The following is a 23,945-nucleotide window of genomic DNA, read 5'->3' as shown; positions in this document are numbered from 1 at the left end:
CTTGTTACAGTATCAGGTTGTAATTATTCCTGTAAACAGACTGTAAGGGCTCCCTTTGGGCATTCAAGTGTGCCCTTAAGTCCGGATTTGGTTGGTTATACTACCCTCGGTTCTAGTTCAGGTGGTCTCGGAGATCCGGACCATTATTAGGAAAGTTTTCATAATATATTGGTTCAGTATTGTAGACAGTCACTAACCTACTATAATCCTGACTATCTTTGAGGAAATTGACTGTCCTTTACTCCTGCTGCTGAGCATGGTTTCGAGGTGGATTATGCACATGTACCCTGATCCTAGTGGCATGTGATCTCAAATGTAACTCCCTGATGGTTTGGATTGTATCGACTGCCTATGCCCTTGACCCATTGGGACCTCAGGATTATCCCTTTGCTCGTGCTGGGCTCGAGTGTTTTTTCCACGACTAGCACAGGAATCTCTCTAGTCTGGTTGGTGCATGTCGAGTTTCGAGATGAAACCCTTGTCTGGTTAACTCTAACATTCGCCCTATCTATTCTTGCCTGATTTTTTTGGGCTCTCTGCTCGGCCATTCAAACCGCAATACTACCTCGAGGACGCCCCCTAGTCCTTCGTAAGGGTGCTTGGGCCTCAACTGCCATTCTTAAATCTCTTCATTTAGTCAAGTAGCTTCGACTAATCTTTCTTGCAACCTTTGGTTTTCCAGCTCCACCATTGGGACATATCTCTCACGATTGTTGTGATCCTGATTTGGGGAACTTTTTCCAAGGTCTCGTGGTGTCGATGAAGCACTTCCTTCATTTGGGGTCTGATCGTTAACAGGTTGCTTGCCAGGGCGTCGGGGGTGTTCCTCAGTCCGCAGGGTATTTTCCTCTGAGATTCTGGGTAGTGGTTGTCGACTTCTAGATTCGAGAATATTTCCAATAGGCGTAACCATTTTTGTGATGAACACAAATCTAGATAGGAGGTTTGAAATAATGCTTAATGCTCTCAATGAAAGCACCATACTATTGACGACATTTTTCGTCAACCAAAATTAAACAAAAGCAATTAAGTGTTTTTGTATAATCAAGGAAGAAAAAGAAAAGAAAGTAATTTTTTACTTGGTTCAGTAGTTAAATCTACTTAGTCCACAAGTCACTTTTATTAATAATCTGTGTTAAAGCCTAAAAACAATTACACAAAGTTCCTGAGTACAAGCAATTGTGCGTGAAAATTATAAGTGAACAATCCCAGGTATTTATAGACTGAGCTCTTTCCCATGATTTTAGGAAAGTTACATTAATATCTAATTTGAATTTGAAGTTATAAAAGAATAAATCAAACTACAATATGAAATATTAAATATCGAATATCCCTTAAGAATATGGTTGTTTAAATGCGGCTATAACGAATCCCACAATTACAGGCGTGTTGTAACCACCTACTATTCTCCATGCTGACGCTTTCGAGCTTACACCATGGTTCGAGCTTACAGTCACATTGTTATCCGCTTCTTAATCTTTCAAACTTTTTGAGGTTAACCCTCGGAGTCGACCGTCATGTTCGAGCCTATAACTCATGCTTGAACTGTTCTAGTGACATTACACCTAGGTTTGTGATCATTTGTGTATATGTTCACGCTTGCCTTACTTTATATATTCACTCCCCATTCTTGCCAGCCTATATTTCGAGATTAATAAATTTATCTCAAAATTTGGGGTATAAAAACATTCATGATTGTCATATAAATTTCAAATAAATAAATAATATTATATATAATAATTACATATACATATTGAAAGAAAAATTAAATCAAAACAATGTTTATGGTTTTTTTAAAAAAGTATATATAATATGATAACCTATTAGATCACAAATGAACATATTTAACATACAAAACATTCATGATATTATTCAAATTACACAATAATGATTGGAGAATAAACTTGTTTATTCTTGATAAAAGATAAATGTTATTCTAATTTCTTATGTAGTCATACTATTTATATACACACGACTACTATATATAAAATATTTGTAATATCTATTGTTATTCAATATGAATATTTATATATAGATATTTTTTTAATAAAAACTAAGATTATGTATTATATATTATATTGTTATAATATGATATTTTATAATATTTAAATTTATATGTTATAATATGAATATAATTATTATATATGTAATCTTATATTAAATATAATTATAATAATGATATTTTATAATATTAAATTTATATTAATATAATTAATAAATATCTATTTTTAATTAGCTTTAAAGATATATTCTGCTAAATATTTAAAATCAAGAATTTTCGTTATCTACACATTTTTTTATATACTAGGTAAAAATAAAGTGCAATACATGTTTATTTAGTTTTAAAGTTATAAACATATTTATTCAAACATGTATTTATTTTTATTATTTTTTAATTATCATATAAATTTTAAATAAATAAATAATATCATAAAAATAAATAAAATATGTTTAATATAATGTATGATATAAATGTATTAAAAAAATAGGGCAAAACATTGTTTATAATTTTAATAAAAACTTAATCATTTTTTTCTTCAATTTATAATAAAATAAATTACAGTTTTATAGTATATATAAATATTTATATTAATAATATCTACATATATGACATTTAAACACAACATTAACATAGATATATCTACATGACATATATATAAATTACAATAATATAAAAAAATATTAATAATATAATAAAAAAAAGTCATAGTGTAGAGTAGTATACATGTATCAACTATTTTTAGTTTATAATGTAACTCGCAATGTCCTTTGGTGAATTTGATAAAAAATAAATTGTCACAAATTTATAAAATAAAAAAAATGATATGTATGACATTATTAGTTTTAAATAAATATGATTTAATTATTTAAATTATCATAAAATATCTTAAAAAATCCTATTTTAATTTATTTATTTTTGTTGAAGTTTATGTAGTTGTTAATATAATATACTAATGATAGTAGATTATATTATGTTATATGATTAATATGATTTTATTTTAATAGGTGAAGTTTAAGTTTAATTAAATTTTATTTAAGTTATAAAAAGTATGGGTTTATTAATTTTAAATAATTGTTATTGTAAAATATCTCAAAAATATCATATTTTAATTTGTTTAATTATTTATTTATTTTATTTTATTTAAGTTTAAATCATGTTTACAATTTACAGTTAAATATAAGAATATTCTGTTAAATATAAGAATATTTCGTTAAAGTTAACAGAAAAAAATAAAACACTGTTACAACCAAGAATTTTGTTATCTACACTCTTATTATTATATAGAAGCAATAGAAGATATATATTATGTGTTAAATTTGTAATTTTTTATTAATATATTTATATATATTGTAATTTTTAGTTTTTATTTTAAATTATTCTTTTAATTTTTTATTTATTTTTTACCTAAACAGAACTAAGAATTAAGTTTGGTTGGGGAAAGGGCAGGAACTTAAATAGATGGGGAGCGAGGACGAGGTGGAAGAACTTCCTGCCCAATTCAATCGATAGATGTATCATTATAACAAGTTTTCATTAATAAAAATATAATTGGGTACCCTAATTATTATAAGTTGAAGGAGAATCTTGCTGGACTTTCTTAATTAATATGGTGGCAGAAGATGACAAACTTAATTGGCATCTATAAACTCAAATGAAGGTGTGGGTAGAGTGTTCTAAAGGCAATTTAGTCTCCGAAAACAAATTATAATTAAAAATCTAAATTATCTTTTCAAAACCACTTGAAGAGCTTTTTGATTCTCTTTGGAAGAAAATAAGGAGACGTTTGGTGTGGCTGGATGCACTTTGTAATGGAATCAAAATGGCCATTACAATGTTTGCTTTACTTTTTAATGTGCTGTAATTAGTTTCCATTGTAATCGTTATTACATCATATGTAGGAATACTAATTACAACTTCTAAACCAATGTAATTTCCATTACAAATGATTAAATAAAGTAATTCCCTTCTATACATTTCTTTTACCCTATTGTATTTGGTAGTAAAAAATATACTCATTCTTATTATTATTATTATTATATAAATATGTTTTTTTTTAATTTTTATTTATGTAGGATTAGAGTTTTTGTTACTACAATTAAATGGGATATCATTTTTAATCTATTATAAGTTATATAATAATTTTAAATAATAAAAAAATTAATTCAAAGTATTTAAAAATAATTTATTATGTATTAAATCATAATGTCTTTTAAATTTTACTTAAATTATATTATTTTCAAAATATATTAAAATAAATAAGGATATTTTTGTTTATACACCATTTATTCCATTTCATTCCCATACCAAACCAAACCAAAAAAAAATCTAATTCCAATATTCATTCTAAAAATAAACAAAACATCATAATACCATTCTTATTACAATAAATTCTCATTCCCATTCCCATTACAATAAATCAAACAATTTCATTCCATCACAATAAACCAAAGGCCACGTAAGTGTGAAATTAATGTGGAGATGGTCAATTGTACAAAACCGAAAGTCTGATTCTGTAGCCATCATCTACATCATTTCCTAATTCAACTTATGGGAATTGTACATTTTGGACCTGTTATATTTGACCATGTCGGTACTGCCATAAAGCTTTAAAGTGCTAGAATAAAAAATACTTGGAAGATACGTCAGAAAAATAACTTTTAATTCTTCTCACTATAGTTTACTATTATATTTACATGACATGACACGATGAGCTATAATTATTATGTCATATTACCATATGGCATTGTGTGATTGCATAGAAGACTAGAACATTATTGGTGCCTTTAGCTTTTTTCTTTTTGAATATCTTCCATCCACCATAGGAGAAAGCAAAGCCAAAATATAATCCACCATCCAACCAACCTGGCAATTATTTACTCTCAATAGAGAAAGAAAAAGCAACAGCAAATCGGGAAAGAAAGACAGACGATTGTCTCTTTCAGGTGCCCAGTGAATACACAATATTTGTTAAGAATAGTTCACAACTCCACCAATCATAACAAATTCCCAATTGCCACTCCTTCCACTCCCCACAAATACTTTTCCCACACCACTTTTTGGCCGAATCCCCTTCGTGATACAGTTCAGCCAATCATAATGAATATAACAATATTTTATTTTATCTTGGCTTTTAGTTCTTTTGGTGGACAGCAATGTGGTGAATGTCCATATCCTTCAACATGACAGAACGACCACATGAATCACATGGAGCAGTTCTTGACCCACAAACGCCTTCATGCTCACACAATCCTCTCAATCTGTCTCGAGCATCAGGAGCGGAGCTTCCGGCTTGAACCATGTCCCCACAAAATCTACATACAATTAGACGCAGGGGACAAGACGAAGCTTGGTGTTGCACCTGCAAAAAGTAATAATAAGAACAGTGTTGAGTTTCTTTTTCGCAAGATGCCAGTACCATTATCGACTGGAAACTTCTTTCCAGGTATATGCCAACGACCAAATTAACAACTAGAGAGAAAGAAAGAAAAAAAGACTATTTAAGCCATTCCAAAATGTTCTTATATATCTTCAACATGTAGCACTAACAAAATACGACCAAATCTATATTTCAAGTAACGAATATCTTTTCATATAGATTGTTGATAGTTCTGTTTGTTTATGCTGTTCTATCAGAGAATGCAAAATGAAAACTGGCATTTGAATCTGATACAGGCAGTGGCATGAAGAAGAATGGTCTTGTGCTCAAGACAAATGCATGATATTGACTTATGCAATAAAATTGGAATGTGCTAAAAAATATAACGAAGACTTGAAGAAAATGCAAAGGACAAAATAAAAAGGTAATAGAAGAAAACTTGAAGTTAATATTGCTCACCATCTGTTCTTTCTCGAGGACTATACCACAGGGGCAGCGAACTGGCTCGTGGAAGACTTTCATGTGCTTTTCCATTTCTCCCACCTGAAAAGCTTGCCCACATTTATCACAATGAACATGATTTTTGGCCTCCTCAACTCTAAGAACAACTCCACATCCCGCATGCTTACAAACAACATTGTGTCTGCTACAATAGGCCTCATGCAGTGATATAGTCCGACTTGGTATGTGACGCTTGCAGTTCCTACACTCCACAGTATCCATCTCCATAGACGAAGAGGGAGATGCAGCTTGTTGACCTACTGTACGATTACAGTCATCCTGAACGCTCACTGACACGTGGTACTTAGTTTTTCCCTTAAAGCCATAAATGCCAATGCTATAAGTACCGGCTGAGAAGTTCTTAGCTGTAGAGGCAATGATCAAGGCCTTTGAACCGATATCATAGGAAGACCATTCATGCTGGTGCTGGGTAGGGAATATGAGAGGATGCCTGGATACATAAAGATCGGTATCTCCACCATCAGTCTCTGCATCTATCCTAACCTCAACTCGAGCAACCCCACAAGAAACTTTCTCCCAAATATCATTGTCTACTGAGAACTTGTAATACACGTAATTTCCTTCATCAACCATGCCAGAATCTGGCTTTCCAAACGTGAGTGGTTTTAAGACATTCTGCTCTGACCGCTCAGCGGCTGAATCGGGGCTAACTATATCTACTTCAATATCGGTTTCTAGGACAGATACACTGGTAGAAGGTTTCAACTCAAGGACTCGTAGCTTGTATGTAAGCTCCCCATAATTGACCGTGAATAAGTCATCTTGAGAAAGGGTGGCATGCTGCCGAAGGCTGGTCTCTAGAATAGCCTTGTGGTTGGGCAAATCAGAAAAGCCAACCCTATCAGGTTGAAGTTTAGCATAAGTGCCTTTTGGTAGCCAGGCATAGCGAACTTCAATCATATGACTCTTCAATGTGTCTGTTGCAAATAAATTCTGCCAAACGTGAGGAGGAAGACCAACAAAACCTTCTTCTGCAGTGAACTCCAAAACACCTGAATGAGTGGTCCGGTGACTTTCCTGATCAGCAGCATTGATGTTTGACGAACCCTCTTCATTAACTGGGGACAGCTGGAAATACAGAGGTCCCTTATCAAAAGCCCCTTGATCAGACAGCTCGTTAAAGCAAGAAGGTGGAAGTTTAATCTTATCTCCATTTCCCTGAAAAGGTACAGCTTCTAGTAGACGATAAAACATGATTCCCCTCCCGGCAAGCAAACTTTCTTCCATTAGTTGATCAGCCTGAAAAAATTTGAGAAGGCATTGAACTAGGTTGCAAGAAAAGAAAAAAAACTGAACAAAATAAAACGCTATAAAAAGTCAAATGCAACTACAATATATTTATATATAAAACCATTAAAACCTTTGCATACTATTAATCTAACTTTAATGTAAATTCCATTTTTCTACTTTTTCTTTACTTCCTTTTATTTGAAGAATCACAGCTATGTAAACAAAGTCTCTTCTAAGTTCTAACCTTTTGCAAAGTTTTCTTTCAATGTTACAAATCGCCCTTTCATTTAACAAAATGAAAAACACAAGATTAATGTGTGTCTATTGATTTGACTACCTTTCTAATTCTTATGATTTTATACATGAATATGAAAATAAAAATAAAATAAGATAAACTTTTTCCAAAAATTATAATTTCCCATCTTCTAAAAATACTATAAGAAGCCAAATAATTTATCAAACAAGGAAAATAAAAATGAGAAATAATTCGAAGCCAATTCGTCAAATCCGAAGATAAGAAGAGGGAGAAATAAGAACCTTGAGTTGGGCTTCGGCAGCATCAAGGCGTCTGGATCTCTGAGCAGCTTCAATGGCTTCCCTTTGCTTTTTGGCCTCTTCTTTAGCCTTCTTCTCCCTATCGGCTTTCAGCTTGGCCTTCTCCTTCCGCTCCTTCTGCTCCTTCTGCAACTTCTCTCTCGCTCTTCTCAGCTCAAAATCCATCTCTCTCTCTCTCTCGCTCTCTCTCTCTCTCTCTCTCTCTCTGTCTGTCGATCGTACGGAATGAGATATTTTTATTTCAGATGAATGAGAAACCAAAACCAGAACTCCTAACTTTTATAACTTGTTGGTTAAGAGACTTGAGTATTCAATTTTTCAATCGAAGAAGACAAACATCGAATAGGACTAGGACTTTTTAAAGTCTCTCCTGTAGGTTCTGGGCCTTTCGTTGGAAGGAACAAATGGGCGCTAACTCACGGCCCATTGTAATTTGAAGTGGGCCTTTTCATGGAAGGAACAACAAGGAATCTTTATAGAATGGGGAATTTTCATAATTATGGGTTTTACATCTATTATCATTTGCATAAATATGGGGAAAATACTTTTCCCAAATTTTATGGAAATTTTTTTAAAAACGTTAAGAATTTAAGGGAAAAAAATATGATAAGCAATTAATTAAGAAAATTGAATTTTGAACTACAACACATCAAACAAGCAGGGGTATATTGGGAATTACTGGTCCAATCCATTTCATAAATCAAACAACCATCTCTGTGATCAAGCAAACAAGCAACTCAACAAAAATTTCTCCCAAAAACCAATTGATCAATCATCAAATCTCAATTTCTGATCAAACCTTAAATTTTTGACAAATTTTATCAAAATCTAATCACTACACCTGCGATCTCCTCCGATCAAATCTCTGACGACAAGTACTTGAGAAATCGATCATGAAGCAAAGAAAAACAACATATACAAAGAATTGGAACAACTCTAACGATCTCTAGCAACATTCAATCCAGATACTACATCATCAACACAAAAGAAAAAAGGTAACCAAATCACAATCATAAATTCTTCATTCTTTATAATTTATAATTTATAAAAATATTTTTTAAATTGAAATTAAATGAATATACATAATTTTCCTATGAATAAACGAAAAAAATGAAATGAGAATCTGGAATTTTGTATTTTGAATACACATGATTTGATAATAGAATCTTGTAAACAAAGAAGTGATTGCATAATGTATAACTATTGAAACAATAATAACAATATGGTAACCAGTTACCTTGTAAACAACCACTTAACCAGCTTGTTAATTAAAGCTATCTTAGATCTTGTGATGCTGTCATCTTAAGCTTAAACATTTGTACCATATATGTTAGTTTTGAGACAATAGCAAACCATTTGTAGTAGTATTAATATGAACAAGAATAATATGCCTAAGAACTAGACAAAATCACCAATATCTTAATATATAGAACTGCTACTAGTATTCAACATATCATCTACAAGGCCACCAAGAATGTAACAAAGAAACCACCAACTCTAGTGCTTGTTTTAGGTCTCTGCAGACTAATTAGAGATTGGGTTATGTACACTTGCTCCAAATTAATTAGATTCTAAAGGAAAAAGCAAAAGAAAGAGAAACAAATTGGATATAGATTCTTAAAATAATTCCTCGTTTCAAATTCAGTTTACTGAGCTTGTAAACATCAACTTAATGATAATCATAAAAATACAATGAATAGGTAACTAGTGCCCCTTAGCACAATAAACCATAATCACGAAAATACAATAATAAAAGTAACCAGTTACCTTGAACAAAATACAAATGAAACTTAATAATGTAGGGGTGTGCACGGTGTGGTTTGGGCGGTTTGAACACTTTTTAATACACCACGCCACAAGTGCGGTGTAGTAGCTAGAACACATCGTGCGGTGTGATTTCGTTGCACCAAACCGACCAAACCAAACCATTTTTTGCAGTGTGGTTTGGGTGGTTTTCTACAGTGTAAGTGTGTTAAAAAATATGTATGAGATAGAGATGATAATAAGGAGGAGGCGGAAATGAGATGAAAGAGGAAGGAGTTGTTGTCATGTATGATATGTTAGAGAATAAGGTTATACCCTAATTTAAGTGGACTCCTAGTTTCAGATTGTGTTACTAAAAAATAGTAAATATGTAAAGTTTATTTTTTTTAACATATTTGTAAGTATACGATGCGGTGTGGTGCAAACCAAAATTTCACACCACCAAACCGCGCACCGCGCGGTTTAGCTAAGATACAAACCATACCGAACCATTCCACTTTTGACACCGCGGTTTGTGGTGTAGTGTGGTGCGGTGCGGTCGGTCGCCGCGGTTTGCCGGTTTATATGCTCACCCCTAGAGTAATGTAATAAAATAGTAACCAGTTACCCTTAATACAGTAAACCAGAAATTGGAAAATACATGAAAAAGCAACCAATTACATTGAGCAGTTACCTCTACTAATTGCTTAATTATTGTCCAAATCTGCAGATATGGACCACACGACTTCATTGGTATAATTTGGAGGCATATGAAATGAAAAACAATGAGTATCAATGGTACACAATGATTGAAATATTAATTCCACTAAGTTGTTCTTTGAAGACTTGGTAGAATTTATAAAAAAGGAGATATAGGGAGCAATGGTAGAGATTGAAATTTCTTACCAAATAGCCAAAGGAACATCACCAATGAAGCTCCAAACAAACAACTCATTCTTGTTCCTCACAAAAATCAAGAAAAATACTGCTGCAATAATTAACTCACTCTCCTTTAGCATTATAAAATAGTGCTACGCATCCCTTTTTATTGTTGTGTGCATTTACAAGTTTTTTAACAGTGACAGTCAGAATCTCGTGATTCGTAGGGGGAAAGATCGGGTAAAAGCTGTGCAATCCCACATCGTCTGGAGAAGGTCAAGTGTGATGATTCTAAGACTGTGTAGGTATGAGACTACACCGTTTAAGATAGCTTAAATGGATTGATGAGTACTACCTATGCCAACAAGATGCATCTTCTTTTCGGTAACACATCACTTGAGAACTCCAAAGTTAAGCGTGTTTGACCTGGAGTAGTCTCATGATGGGTGACATTCTGGGAAGTTTTCCCAGGAAGCGTGCGAGTGAGGACAAAACACGTAGGAAATACTCGTGTTGGTTTGTAGGGTCAGTCGTCATTCCAGGAAGCAACCATAATAATGTGGGGCGTTACATTGACATGCTTGTAGTAGGTAATACTTCATTTTAAACTTTGTAATCTACATCTGTACTTGGTTTTTGTGCTTTTAGTTGAATTTTATATAATAATTCAAAAATGATTTAAATATCTTCATATTTTAATCATACAAGATTAGAAAAGTTCAAGCTGAATTTATGTTGAGAAATGATGCAATAGCTTAGTTTTTGTGCTTTTAGTACTTGAACATGTATGAATAAATCGATTAAGAAAGTTTACATCTATAAAATACATGAGTGTTAAAATGTATGTATAAATCTAAGCTTTAGGATAATTGACCACTAATAATGAATGTTTACCATTGCTTCATTGATGACCTTAGGTGGTAGCCACAATTCTAAAGATCAATGAAGATGACATTGAATCATCTTCTTGTTGAACTCCATTTCTCAAGGCGTTTATTGAAAAAACAACACAAAACCATTTATTTGAGTAACTTTTACACTTTGTTGTAAACATGTTTTATATATTAACTTGATAGTTGTTATTATAAAATGAGTTCACCAAATACGTTGATTTTGTAAAGTGTGCATCTTTTAGTTCAAAAAATTCATTTGAGTAATATATAATTTATAATCAATGCAAGTTAAATTGGTGAATGCACTGCTTGTTGTTTCATTTTATTATATATTTTATTTGGTTTAAAAAATGAGTTGGAGTAACTGGTTACTACTATTTATTATTTTTTAAAAATCTATATGGTGTAATTGGTGACCTATCTTTGAAAATTCTCACAAAAAAATATAAGAAACTAGTTACCCAAAAAATTGTAATGTGTTACCTAATGGGGACATCCAAATCTGGAAAAAAAATCATAAATGAAACATGAGGTAACTAGTTACTTAACACAAGTACAAAAAAATATAATTTCAAAGGAAAAAAAAGCATACATTAAAATAAAAAAACTATAAAAAAGGAATGGTTTTTAGATTTTTTACATATATTAAAAAAAAATTACACAAAAAGTCGAGTAATAAAAAAATATAATGTAAAAATCTGGAAAAAAAACTATATAAAAAGATAAATACAGTAATAAAAATAATAATGGAACGATTATGTAATATTAAAATATTTAAAATATATGTGAGAATACATATTTATTCTTAATTAAAAAAATTTAAAACAATAAACTGATTTAAAAAAATTAAAGAAATGACAAAGTTACTCTCAAAATCAAAGAAAACATAACAATCTTTAAAAATATGGCATAATTACATTTTTCGCAAATTTATGAGAAAATAATCTTATAACATTAATTTTTAAGTAAAAAAAAAGTCATATAAAAGGGGGAAAAGTTAAACCCCATAAAAATGTAAAAAGTGAAAAAAAAAATGCCATATTTTATGTAATTTCCTCTTATAGAATAATATAACTTTATTTACAAAAAAATACTTCTTATTTTATTTACAAAATTGACCTATCATTTATACCTGATTTTGATATAAAAGATATGAAACTACCAAACTTCAAAATAACCCATACCTGATTTTGAAGAAAAAAAAAATAAAAATTAAGTGCACATTCCACAAATAAAAGGGTTTTTTGCCATGTGAGCATGCATACCCTTTTTTCTTTTTTCTTGGTTTTTCAAAATCAAATTTTCGGTTACTTAAGATATTGATAAGATACCGTTTTTACATTATTTTAGATATATTTTAGTTACTTCCAAAGCCTATTTATGGAAAATTATTATCTTAAGATACTAATTAGTTACATTTAAAACATGACTTCATTTTAAGGTTATATATGATATCAGGGTTTTTTTTCAGCTGCAGTCCCTTTTTTTATATTTTGTAACACTTATGTCCAAAAAGTTAATTTTGTATCAGTTAGGTCCCAAATTTTTTTAAATCGTATCATTTAGGTCCCTAAATGCTATTTTTATTTCTTTTTTCTTTCAAAATACATAAAAAAATATAAAAAATGGTGGATCAATCGTAACAAAAAATTGGACTACTTAATTTATGACAATACCAAACATGACATTGAAAAAAAATATATATTTTCATGACATTTTAAAAAATAGTTAATAGTTTTATAAATTAAATTAATTTTTCATTAAAAAAATTCTTACCTATATTTTTTTAATATTAATAAGTGAGCTATCACAAAATTATCAATGTTTATCATGTACATATTTATTTTTACTTTGTAAATTTTTTCAATAGTACAACTTATAATTAATCATATATATATATATGCACACAAATAACTTTATATACACTATTAAGTTGCATTATTTAAAAAAAAATGTATGAAATAAACAAGCACAAATATAATAAAAATTGATAATATCAAGATAATCCAGATAATATAGTTATTTATATTAATGATAAAACAACAATTAGGTAAGAATATTTTTTTAATGAAACATTAATTTAATTTATAAATTTTTTAAATATTTTTAAAAATGCCATGAAAATATTTTTTTTCTCATGTTATATTTGTTATTATTGTCATAAATTAAGTGTCCAAATATTTTAAGAATGATTCACCATTTATTTGTATTTTTTAATGTATTTTAAAATAAAAGGGAAATAAAAATAGCATTTAGGAAACTAGATGATACGATTCGAAAAAGTTGAGGATCTAACTGATACAAAATTAAGTTTTTGGACATAAGTGTTACAAATTGTAAATAATAAAGACTACAGTTGATACTATTTAAGATATTTTTAAGTTATTTTTAAGTTTATTTTAAAAACTAATAAATTACATACAGTATAATAAGTCACCCGTATAATTCATAACTTACCATATATAATTTTTTAACAACTACCTTTAAATGAAAAATTATAATAATTGCTTTAATCACCCATGTTATCTACATGTGATATATGGGTACTTCGATTAATCTAAGCAGAAAAAAAACATAGAAATTACTTTAAAATCATAGTAAAATATACACCAAAAGTATGATAAGTTACCATATATAGCTATTAGAACGGTTACTATATTTAATATATTACAAAGTAATTTTCAAATATAAAATTAAAATACATTTTTTTAATCACTCGTATAATTTATAAGTGAATAATAGAAAATTTTTGATTAACCAATAGAGAAAAAAAACTTAAAAGTTACCTGACCAAGATTATTACGTGCAAAAACTATTAAATTCAAATAAAATATTCCCAAAAATATTACGGATGACTGCATCCTAATAATTTCGGTATTAATTCTCCAACGATTGAATAAACTTTAGTAAATGTCTTCATAAATGAGTTGGACTTAAAGAACCAGACCATGGGAACACCATGACGCAAGCACATAACTACCCGGGCATAACATACCACGAGCACGTTATGAGTTAAGCAAGCTATTTACCAAACATGTTCACTACAAGTTGATCCATCAATCACATGTTTAGCTCTCACTTGAATGTAGTGTGTTGTATACTAAAATTACGAGCTCAATTAGCTTAATCGGAGTACATCTGACACGTAATAAATAATTGTTATAAGACTTCAGAAATGTTTCATTAACTTTAGACCAAACAGCTCGAGGCTGTGTCACTGAATCTGTGACAACCTAGGATTATCCAGATCGTTTAAAATGGCAATGACAGAGATCGATGTATCCAGTGTCTAGATCGCCCTCATCAAGCTTGAGTATTATCTAAGTCAAGCCATCATGCTCCAATCATATCCAGTTCTAGAGTGACATCTAGCTCGAGGTTGTTCAAGGACGCGGATATGGAAGAATCTCAATATGCGCAATAAGTGCGTATAATCACTATATACATTTATTAATCAATGTAAACAACAATATGTTTAATTAGGATATTTACGTATATATTTATTTAGGAAGTTACCCAATTATTTATGTTACTATATATTGTACGGTTATCCAGTATTCTCTATCACAATTTCCTATTAATACAATGGAAATCTGTCGAAAATGTCATTAACGATTTCCTCTAGAGTTCCTAAACAAGAATAAGAGTAATTCGTGAACTAGGTGAATTTTAACCACTGAACCACGTTAAAATTTAATGAATTTATATTTACGGTTTATTAATAAGCTTAATCTCAATAATCAGATTTCTTAATCTCTGTTGATGAAAAATCGCGTCAACAAAATGATATATACCATCTTTTCCTTCAACAATATGACAAATATACCATAGAATGTTTATGTGCTGAAAGAAACATGGAAAAAAGCCTAGCATTTAAATTACACGTTCAGCCCGCGCATTGTGAAGTCAAAATCGAACTTTAAATTCAAATTTCAATAAAATAGTGTGATTTTTTTAATTAATTGCTGATGAAAAAGATTTGCACGACATTGCCAAAGTGGTTGCCCAAGTACCAAATCTTAAATATTTATTATACCCACATTTTTATTATAAATTTTGTTACATTGCATACGCTTATTACCTCATATTATTACTTTGTCTAGAATGGAGACAATGTAATGTTGTGAGATTGTCTATATAAGAAATAAAACAATATGACATTCACATAGAGATAAGATGAATCTTGTCATTTCTATATGTTATAATTATATGTTTATTTTACAAATGGAGAAATCACTTATCAGTTAGTATTTACTACATTGTAGTAATCCATGTAGAAGCTAAGTTGAATTTGATTCAATGAATAAACAAAATAAGAATCCTAGCTGCATATACGTAAATTGCTCAACAAATATAATTGGCTCATCACAAAAATTTAGAGCTCTTCTATAGCAATTAAAGAGAAAAGCAACCATCAATTTACTTTTTCTATTTATATCTCATCTACATAAAAAAATGTGTATTTAATCATTTTTCTTAGCTTTAATAGTTTATTTTGTTAATTTCAATGAAATATTATTATAATATTTAATAAAATACTATATATTTAATAATTATATTAATATAAATTCAAATATTATAAAATATCACTATTATAATAATATATAATACATAATCCTAATTTTTATAAAATTTTGGTAGAATATATATTTAGTAATTATATTAATATAAATTTTAATATTATAAAATATCATTATTATAATAATATTTAATAATTATATTGTTACACCCAAATTTCGAGATCTGAGGTCGTGACCTCAAAAGCTGGATTCGTCAGGTGTGAGCTCGCGATGGTTAAAATACATGTTCGTGATCCAGATGCCAAACCCTCGAAGCAGGCGGCAACCTCAAAGATAGGTAGCCTCGAAGCCCTTATAAGCTCGAAAGACGGAGCATCGGAGTATATCCATTGTTGGGTAGCCTCGGATCAAGTGGTCCGAGCTTGGCATGGGTGTGACCCCGAAATAAGGCGGCCTCGGTGGTATTTACCCACTCCGAGTTGGTCTTGGGGAAAGTAATACAACTCGTAACTTACTCAGAGACCTAGACTGGCATGATGCTGATTGCTGACCTCGAACAGCTTAGTGAGTCACCTGAGGAGATGCAGTCCATGCATTCAAGAGATATTTATTGTTGTAACTTCCCTATAATAAAGGGATATTAACTAGTCGGTTATACGCCCCCTGGTCTTCAGGGGACGTTTCCTTGTATATGGGAGTTACAAACTTTAAAGTAATTAAATTTATTAATTTACAGAATAACTTCCCAAAACGTGTGGGATTGGATTATGAGATCTCCTCTATAAATAGAGATGTCATGTACCTTTGTAAATGACCAAAATTTTGTGATCTTGAGAGAATCTCTGGAGAATTCATCCCTGAAGGATTTCCAGAAAATCCCAAAGTCCTAATAAAATTGACTCGTGGACTAGGCAGAGTTAACTGCTGAACCACGTAAAAAAACTCTCATTGTTCTACTATATTATTCTTCTTTGTCATAGTTATTACTGTTTACATGCTCTACATTTTAAGTTGACGAAAAACGGCGTCAACAGTTTGGTGTTTTCATTGAGAGCCTTAAGCGGTACAATCCCTGAACAGCTATGGCCGCGGATGATCAAAATATTCCTGAAGAAAACTATCCACGATGCCCTCGGAAGTAGCCAATGGTAAATCTAGAAACTTAAGAGAGAAGCGAGTCCTCCGATTCTCGGGGACCTCCAGCACCTTCGACCCCAAGGGATGATGAGGACATGTACTATAATCCTGAACGGTACGTCCCCATTGTGGAACTTGAAAACCGACAGCTGAGAAAACAGTTGGCTGAGGCCAATAAGCGGAACGAGGAATTGGCTAGGTTAGCCGCGGAGGCCTAGGCGGCTCAGCCCCCACCTCCGCGTGAGAACCAAGCCCCACCTCCGAGGGACGTGCATGTTCCTCCCCGCATGCCTCGTGGGCGACCTCAGAAAACGCTGCCACAAGGAGACCGGAGCAACCTCCGCCACCGGCAGAGCAATCCACTCCCTCGAGACCCCGAAGAAATACTCGGGCTTGGGCTCCAGTTAATTCAACTGCGGAGGTACCAGTGGAAACTGGGAATAACCGAGCCCCTGCAGAGGCTCAGACTCAGATTCTGGGTAACACGCAGAATGTTACCGAGCCAACACGGGCGAACTCAGGACCGTCCAGACCCCGAAATGGGTGGCAGCCACCGTCATCCATATGATTCCCTCCATCGCCTATAAGATACCCTTCACCGCCTCGCAGGAACGCTCAACCAGTTTGAGATGATGAGGAAAGGCGTGCAGGAAGGAAACAAGGAAATAGAGAAGCCTTCAGGGAGCGGAGAGGCGCTCAGCCTACAAGAAGTCAAATGTCTCGGTCTCGCACTGCAGAGACGAGGCAGCATGAAAGAGATCCATCTCGGAATAATAATGCAACAAGCCTCGCCAGTGACAACTCAGGAGACACTAGATCAGTCAGCATGTATGATCAGGGTCGAAGAAATACCGGAAATCATAGGAACCGCTCCGACCTACGGGAACATCTGAATCAGAATCGGGGTAGTGGTATTCCATCGAACGCGCACCTGAGAGATCACCTAAATGGGCGCAAAGATCCCTTGCGAAGGCGCGAGCCTGGAATTGTGATCAATGATAGCCAATTTTAGGCAAGACTCCTTGCGGACCCGGTTCAGGAAAGAATTGATCAACTGGAAAAGGCCTTTAGGCTCTTACAAAATGAGCGAGGTCGGAGTCGGGATGAGGAGCTCGAACCATTCGCTCCCCACATTTCCAACACTCTATTTCCTCAAGGGTTTTAGATTCCTTATGTCCCGCCTTTTGAGGGGAAGTCCGACCCGTACAGCCATCTGAGTACATTTAATACCATAATGAGAGCAAGTAATGTGGGTTACGAGCTCAGATGCATGTTATTTCCAGCATCGCTTACAAGACCAGCAAAAAGCTGGTTCGAGAAATATAAAAGACATTCAATCACTTCTTGGGATCAGCTATCAAAGGATTTCAAGAAATAGTTCAGAGCCATGATCGGGGTAAGACCCGAGGCATCAACTCTGACCAACGTTCAGCGAAACATTGAAAAGCTACCTTACGAGGTTTAATCTGGAGGTTTCCCGAGCTCGAAATGTTGATGACAGCGGTCATCTAATGGCTGTCCAAGCTGGGGTAATGCCGGGAAGTCCTCTCTGAGACAATATGCAGAGAAAACCTGTGAGGTCCTTAACCGAGTTTAATAAGCGAGCTCAGATGTTTGTCAATGTAGAGGAGACGAGGTCAACACTGAATATGACTTCTCAGCCCGTAACTACAACGATAAACGTAAACTCTGCCTCGACCTCGGCGGACCCAGCAACTTCAAAGCCTCCTGCGAAAAACCCTTCCAAAAGGAAGAAGAACGAAGGGAGTTGTGGAAACTTTACGTTGATGGGTCATCTAATGAAAATGGATCAGGGGCAGGAGTAATTTTGATCACTCCTGCAGGAAGCAGATTTCATTCTGCCTTGAGATTTAACTTCAACGCATCAAATAACGAGGCCGAGTACGAGGCTTTACTGGCGAGACTTCGCATAGCCAAGGAGCTCAATGCTAAAGCAATACATTGCTACAGCGACTCCCAGCTAGTGGTTAACCAAATTTTGGGAGAATACCAGGCTCGTGGTACAAGAATGACAGCTTACTTAGAAAAGGCAAAATCAGAATTGGAACACTTCGAGTTCTATGCGATAGAACAGGTCCCCCGAGAACAAAACTCGAATGCGGACGCCTTAGCCTGGCTCGCTACCTCTACCGAGAATGACGAGCTAAATGTCGTACCAATTGAACATCTCTCAGCATCGAGTATTAGCGAGCCAGAGCAGGAAGACGTGTGTATGATCGATTCCGAGCCTACCGGGATGACTCCGATAATTGAATATCTCGAGACCGGCGTCCTTCCGAAAGATCGGAACCAGGCTCGAAAGTTGATGTATCAAATCCCTCGTTATACCATTATGAATGGAAGGCTGTATAGAAGAGGATATTCCATGCCATTACTTCGGTGTGTGACTCCACTCGAAGCCAAGAAAATCATTGAAGAAATTCACGAAGGGTTCTGTGGAGACCATACTGGGGGGCATAGCCTGTCCAAGAAAATCATACCCCAAGGTTATTTCTGGCCTACCATCAAGTCAGATTCTTTTGATTACGTAAAAAAGTGTGATAAGTGCCAACGATTCGCCAGAATTCCTTGAGTTCCACCATCCGAGCTAACTATGATGACCTCCCCATGGCCATTTGCGGTATGGGGAATCGACCTCATAGGCTCTCTTCCGACGGGCAAGGGCGGAGTAAAATACGCGGTAGTCACCGTGGATTACTTCACAAAATGGACAGAAGCTGAACCGTTAGCGACTATAACCTCCAAAAAAGTCCTTGACTTTGTGGTGAAGAACATCATATGTCGATATGGGATGCCGAGGAAGATTGTATCCGATAACAGAACCCAGTTCGACAGTGATCTGTTTACCAACTTTTGCGAAAAAAATGGAATAATAAAGAGTTTTTCGTTAGTTGCCCATCCCCAGGCAAACGGCCAGGTCGAAGCTGTGAACAAGACTCTAAAAAGCTCGCTGAAGAAAAATTTGGAAGAAGCAAAAGGAAGATGGCCTGAAGAATTGCCCCAAGTCCTATGGGGATATAGGACTACGGCCCGCACATCGACAGGACATACCCCGTTCTCTCTGGCGTACGGTTGCGAGGCTATGTTGCCGATTGAGGTCGAAATTCCCACAATTCGAGCCCTCGCTTATGATCAAGCCTCGAACCACTCTTAGCTCGAGGAAACTCTTGACTTGATCGAAGAAAAAAGGAACGAAGCTCAACTAAAAAAGGCTGCGTACCAACATCGAGCTACCTGGTACTTCAATAAAAGAGTTTGGGATCAAAAATTTGGTGTGGGAGATTTAGTGCTGAGGCGTGTATTCTTGGCAACACGGGATCCAGCAGCTGGCATACTCCAGCCAAATTGGGAAGGACCCTACCAGATAGAGTCAGTCATTCGACCCGGTGTTTATAAGTTGGCGAGATTGGACGGAAGTCTAGTACCGCAAGCATGGAATGACGAACACCTACGACCTTACTATCAATAGTATAGGAAGGATGTTGCCTATAACCATGCTTGTTTATCTGTACTGTTTTTTCTATTTTTGGATTTTGTCAAATAAAGGTTGATTTCGTTTAATATGCTATATTTTTTGCAATCTCTCTTAATTTAATAACCTATGGTCACATTCATAGGATATTAAGGGGGCATTAGTGGTATATATACCATCAGTTTGAAAAATAAAATAACATATACGAAATACATACAAGTGTTTGGATATAACCAAATGCGCGAGCTAAGATAGTTTGGATGCAACCAAGTTATCAAACACAAAAAAAACGTACAAGTGTTTGGACATAACCAAATACGCGAGCTAAGACAGTTTGGATGTAACCAAATATGCAAACTAGATTAAAATGTACGTGTATGGATTAAAAACCTAACACGACCTTAATAGGTTTGGAACAAATCAGCTAAAACTAATTGGCAGTAAGTTGGAGCATAACCCACTTCAGATAAGCCGAGATCGAGGCTGGAGTATCTTGCAAAACAATAGTTTCGACTTCATAACCTCAGAGAGCTAACCGAGGACAAGAAAAAGTAACTAAAAAGTAAGATATAACTAAACCATTTGCATTACACACCATACAAGTACTTTCAGGTGCATGGTTAAAGTAATATCCGACCTTGACAAATAACGAGATCTAAAGCGGATAATTCGAGCAAACTGTGCATGAATGCATTGAACCTCGAGCTTAAATCCAAACTATATTTGTGTGATTAAACAGGCATACATGACTCTTTAATATAAAATGTGTAAAATATTTCAACTCGAGAAATGTAAAGCATATAAAATAAAAGAAAACAATTACAAAAGTAAAGGGACGCGACCCCGAGGTATCATCTAAAGAGAAGGAGCAATCTCCTTGGCCTTCTCAGCATCAGCGACCTCCCCATCTCCCTCTGCGCCATCATGAGCAGCCTCCTCATCCTCTAGCCGAGCCTGCCATTTGTACGAGTTTCGTCTCAAGATGGCCCAAGAAGCTGGTGTCGAGGTCGACATTGTTGGCCCATATTCTGTACATCGCCAGGTCGACCGCCCGATCCTTTTTCTCCTTAAAATCTTCAAGAAGACGAGCCTTTTCACCCTCAATGATCTCAAAAGTGGCGGCCTTATCTTCTTCGAGCTTGGCATTGACCCCCTTGAGCCGAGTATTTTCCTTCTCAAGATCTGCGAGCCTGGTGTTCTGCTTCTCAAGCTCGAATATCTTGGCCTTAAGCTCCTCGGCTCCAGCCTCAACCTTTGCCTTTGTTTCCCTGAGCTCATCACTCAGTTTGAGCTGAAGATCCTTCGCCTCCTGAGCATAGGACTTTCTCGAGTGGATCTCATTATTCAATTTATAGTTTAGCTGAGCAGAAACAGCAAGAGCCTGGCATATAAAGAAATCAACATTAGCATATGGACCGTCTATAAGTACAGCTAGTAGCGAGAAAAGAAAAGTTACCGCGGCAGTAAGCTCGACACTCTTCTCGTAAAGTGTGTTGCAGTCTCGGGCGTTGTTCAAAAACTGCCAGTGAGGAGCGTCAAAGCCGCTAAAGCTCTGACCCACTCAAGACAGAATGTCCGAGCCCAGTGTAGCCCCATGGGGCCCAACAGCATTTTCAACTACATACTCATCAACGTGAGTAGAAACTGACAACTTGCGGGTTAGGGAAGCCGAGGGTTTTTTTGGAGGTGGGCCGAGCGTTGAGTGAACCAGGATGGGAGGTTGGGGCTCGACCATAGTGGATGCCCCAACCTGTGGAGTCGGCTCCACAGTGGAGCTCGTGGAGGAGGTGTCTTTTCAGTCCTCTTAAGGACCTTGGCGGGCCGGTCAGTCTTTCACGACCCCCTGGGACGTTTACTCCTCTTGGCTTCGCCACTCTCAAGGATGTTGTCGAGATCGGAGTTCATCTTGCCTACACAGTTACACCACAATATGAGTTATAAACAAATAATAATAAAATAAAGTAACTCAGCATCATGCAAACATGCATGGGATAAAAAGACAAACGAAGAGAAACCTAACTGGAAATATCCCTCGAGCTTGAGCTCGGCGACCACGAAATTCCCCCATCTTTAGAAGAGGCAGGGGGAGTGCCTTCCCTATAGGTGGACGTCAACCTCGAAAGGTCCCTATAGTCGTTGGTCCCATATTGGACGGCTATTCCGTTCCATACCTCATTCAGGCTATACATGGTGTCGTATTTTCCGAGCCAGCTATCAAACCTATGAACCTGCTCATCTACCCAAGACCATACATAAAACTGGTTCCTATCGTCCTCACACAATACTAACCTATCGGGCTTATGCTTTAGTAGGGAAGGGGACCACATATTCGAGCGAAGGATGACTGTACCTTGCTCATCTGAACCCGAGCTTGAGGCCTCGTCGTTGGCCTCGTTCCCCGATTGTGGACTCCTGTGACGGACTAGAGGTGGAGGCCTCGCCTTTCTCCTTGGGGGAAGGTTACCCGTTGGCAGAGGCATGAGCTCCCACTGGTCGTATTTTTTATTGGACCAGTCCAATGTAGACTGATCCCCTCCTAAAAGCCCACAAGCCCGGAGCTTGTCTTCATGCAGGAGATAGGAGAGGGATCTCCTGCCGTAAGGAAGTTGGAGTAGAGTCTCTCTGTGCTCCTTCATCTCATCAGTGGGAGTAGGGTGATGATAGTTGGCTGGAAAGTTAAGCACATTTTAGCTAAGCACGAGCCTAAAGCAAAGTTCGAGCACAAAAGAAGGAGGTTGAAATACTTACGAATCCGTCTGAATGAATAGAATCGAGATGGGGCTAGGCCATCTGTCCAGAAGAAGGCCTTCTTGAAATCAGGAGGATGGTTGGGAAGATCTTCAAACATCTTCTTCTCCTTGGGATAGCTCGAGAGATAGTAGAAGCCATCCCCTCCCCGAACTCGAGAGGGATTGCTTTTCAAACAAAAGAGATACAGAATCTCCTTTGGTGGTGGTCCTTCCCACTTAAGCTCGTGGTAAAGCGACCTCAGGGCAGACAGAACCCTGTAAGAGTTGGTGTTGAGCTGGAAGGGGGCCAACCCAACAAAATCTGTGTAGTCCTTGAAAAAAGACTTCAAGGGTAGTACTGCCCTTGCCTTCATGTGCTCCTGGCTCCAAGCTGTGTATCTCAGCTTGCTGTCAGGATTTCCATCTCCTGGAGCGCAGCAGCTTCGCTTGTGGGAGGTCGGGGCTCGACACCTTAGCGAGCCTGATAGTCCTATACCATGAAAGGCCAGGATATCAGTTACCTGTCCTAGTGATGTAACCGAGCTCCAATAATGCTCGGCCTCGAAAAACTCCCTCTTCGGTTGTGAGGTAGAGGGTTCCCCCATCAGTGAAAACTGCAGATCACCTGGTTTGAAGGCGACTGTCACTTTAAGCGAAGGTTCGAGTGGGATCGGTCTAGGTTCGGTATCAGGATTTAGATGAAGGGCGACCCTTAGTCTCTTCCTTTTCCCTTCTTCGACCTCATCTATTTGACGTCAGAAGTGATCTTGAGTGTTGTAATGCCCCAACTCCAGGGACCGTTACGGTGCACATTGCAAATAGTGCTAAACTCGCTAATCGAGTCATTTGGCCATAAACGTGTAACT

At 35.4% G+C, this 23,945-nt stretch overlaps 1 protein-coding gene across 1 annotated transcript; it reads right to left on the bottom strand.

Annotated features, from left to right (window-relative positions):
* Window positions 1-4,640: 4,640 nt before the first annotated feature.
* On the bottom strand, window positions 4,641-7,996 carry LOC133817524 (uncharacterized). The gene is made up of 3 exons (XM_062250072.1): window positions 7,668-7,996; window positions 5,838-7,139; window positions 4,641-5,360 (listed from the first exon to the last, which is right to left on the bottom strand). The coding sequence occupies exons 1-3, from the start codon at window positions 7,848-7,850 to the stop codon at window positions 5,133-5,135; spliced, it is 1,713 nt and encodes a 570-aa protein (XP_062106056.1). The 5' UTR covers window positions 7,851-7,996; the 3' UTR covers window positions 4,641-5,132.
* Window positions 7,997-23,945: the final 15,949 nt, after the last annotated feature.

The sequence above is a fragment of the Humulus lupulus genome, chromosome 2 (assembly GCF_963169125.1).
Source record: "Humulus lupulus chromosome 2, drHumLupu1.1, whole genome shotgun sequence".
Taxonomy (NCBI): domain Eukaryota; kingdom Viridiplantae; phylum Streptophyta; class Magnoliopsida; order Rosales; family Cannabaceae; genus Humulus; species Humulus lupulus.
The sequence above is the reverse complement of the archived record's forward strand: the minus strand, read 5'-3'. Positions and strand labels throughout refer to the sequence as shown.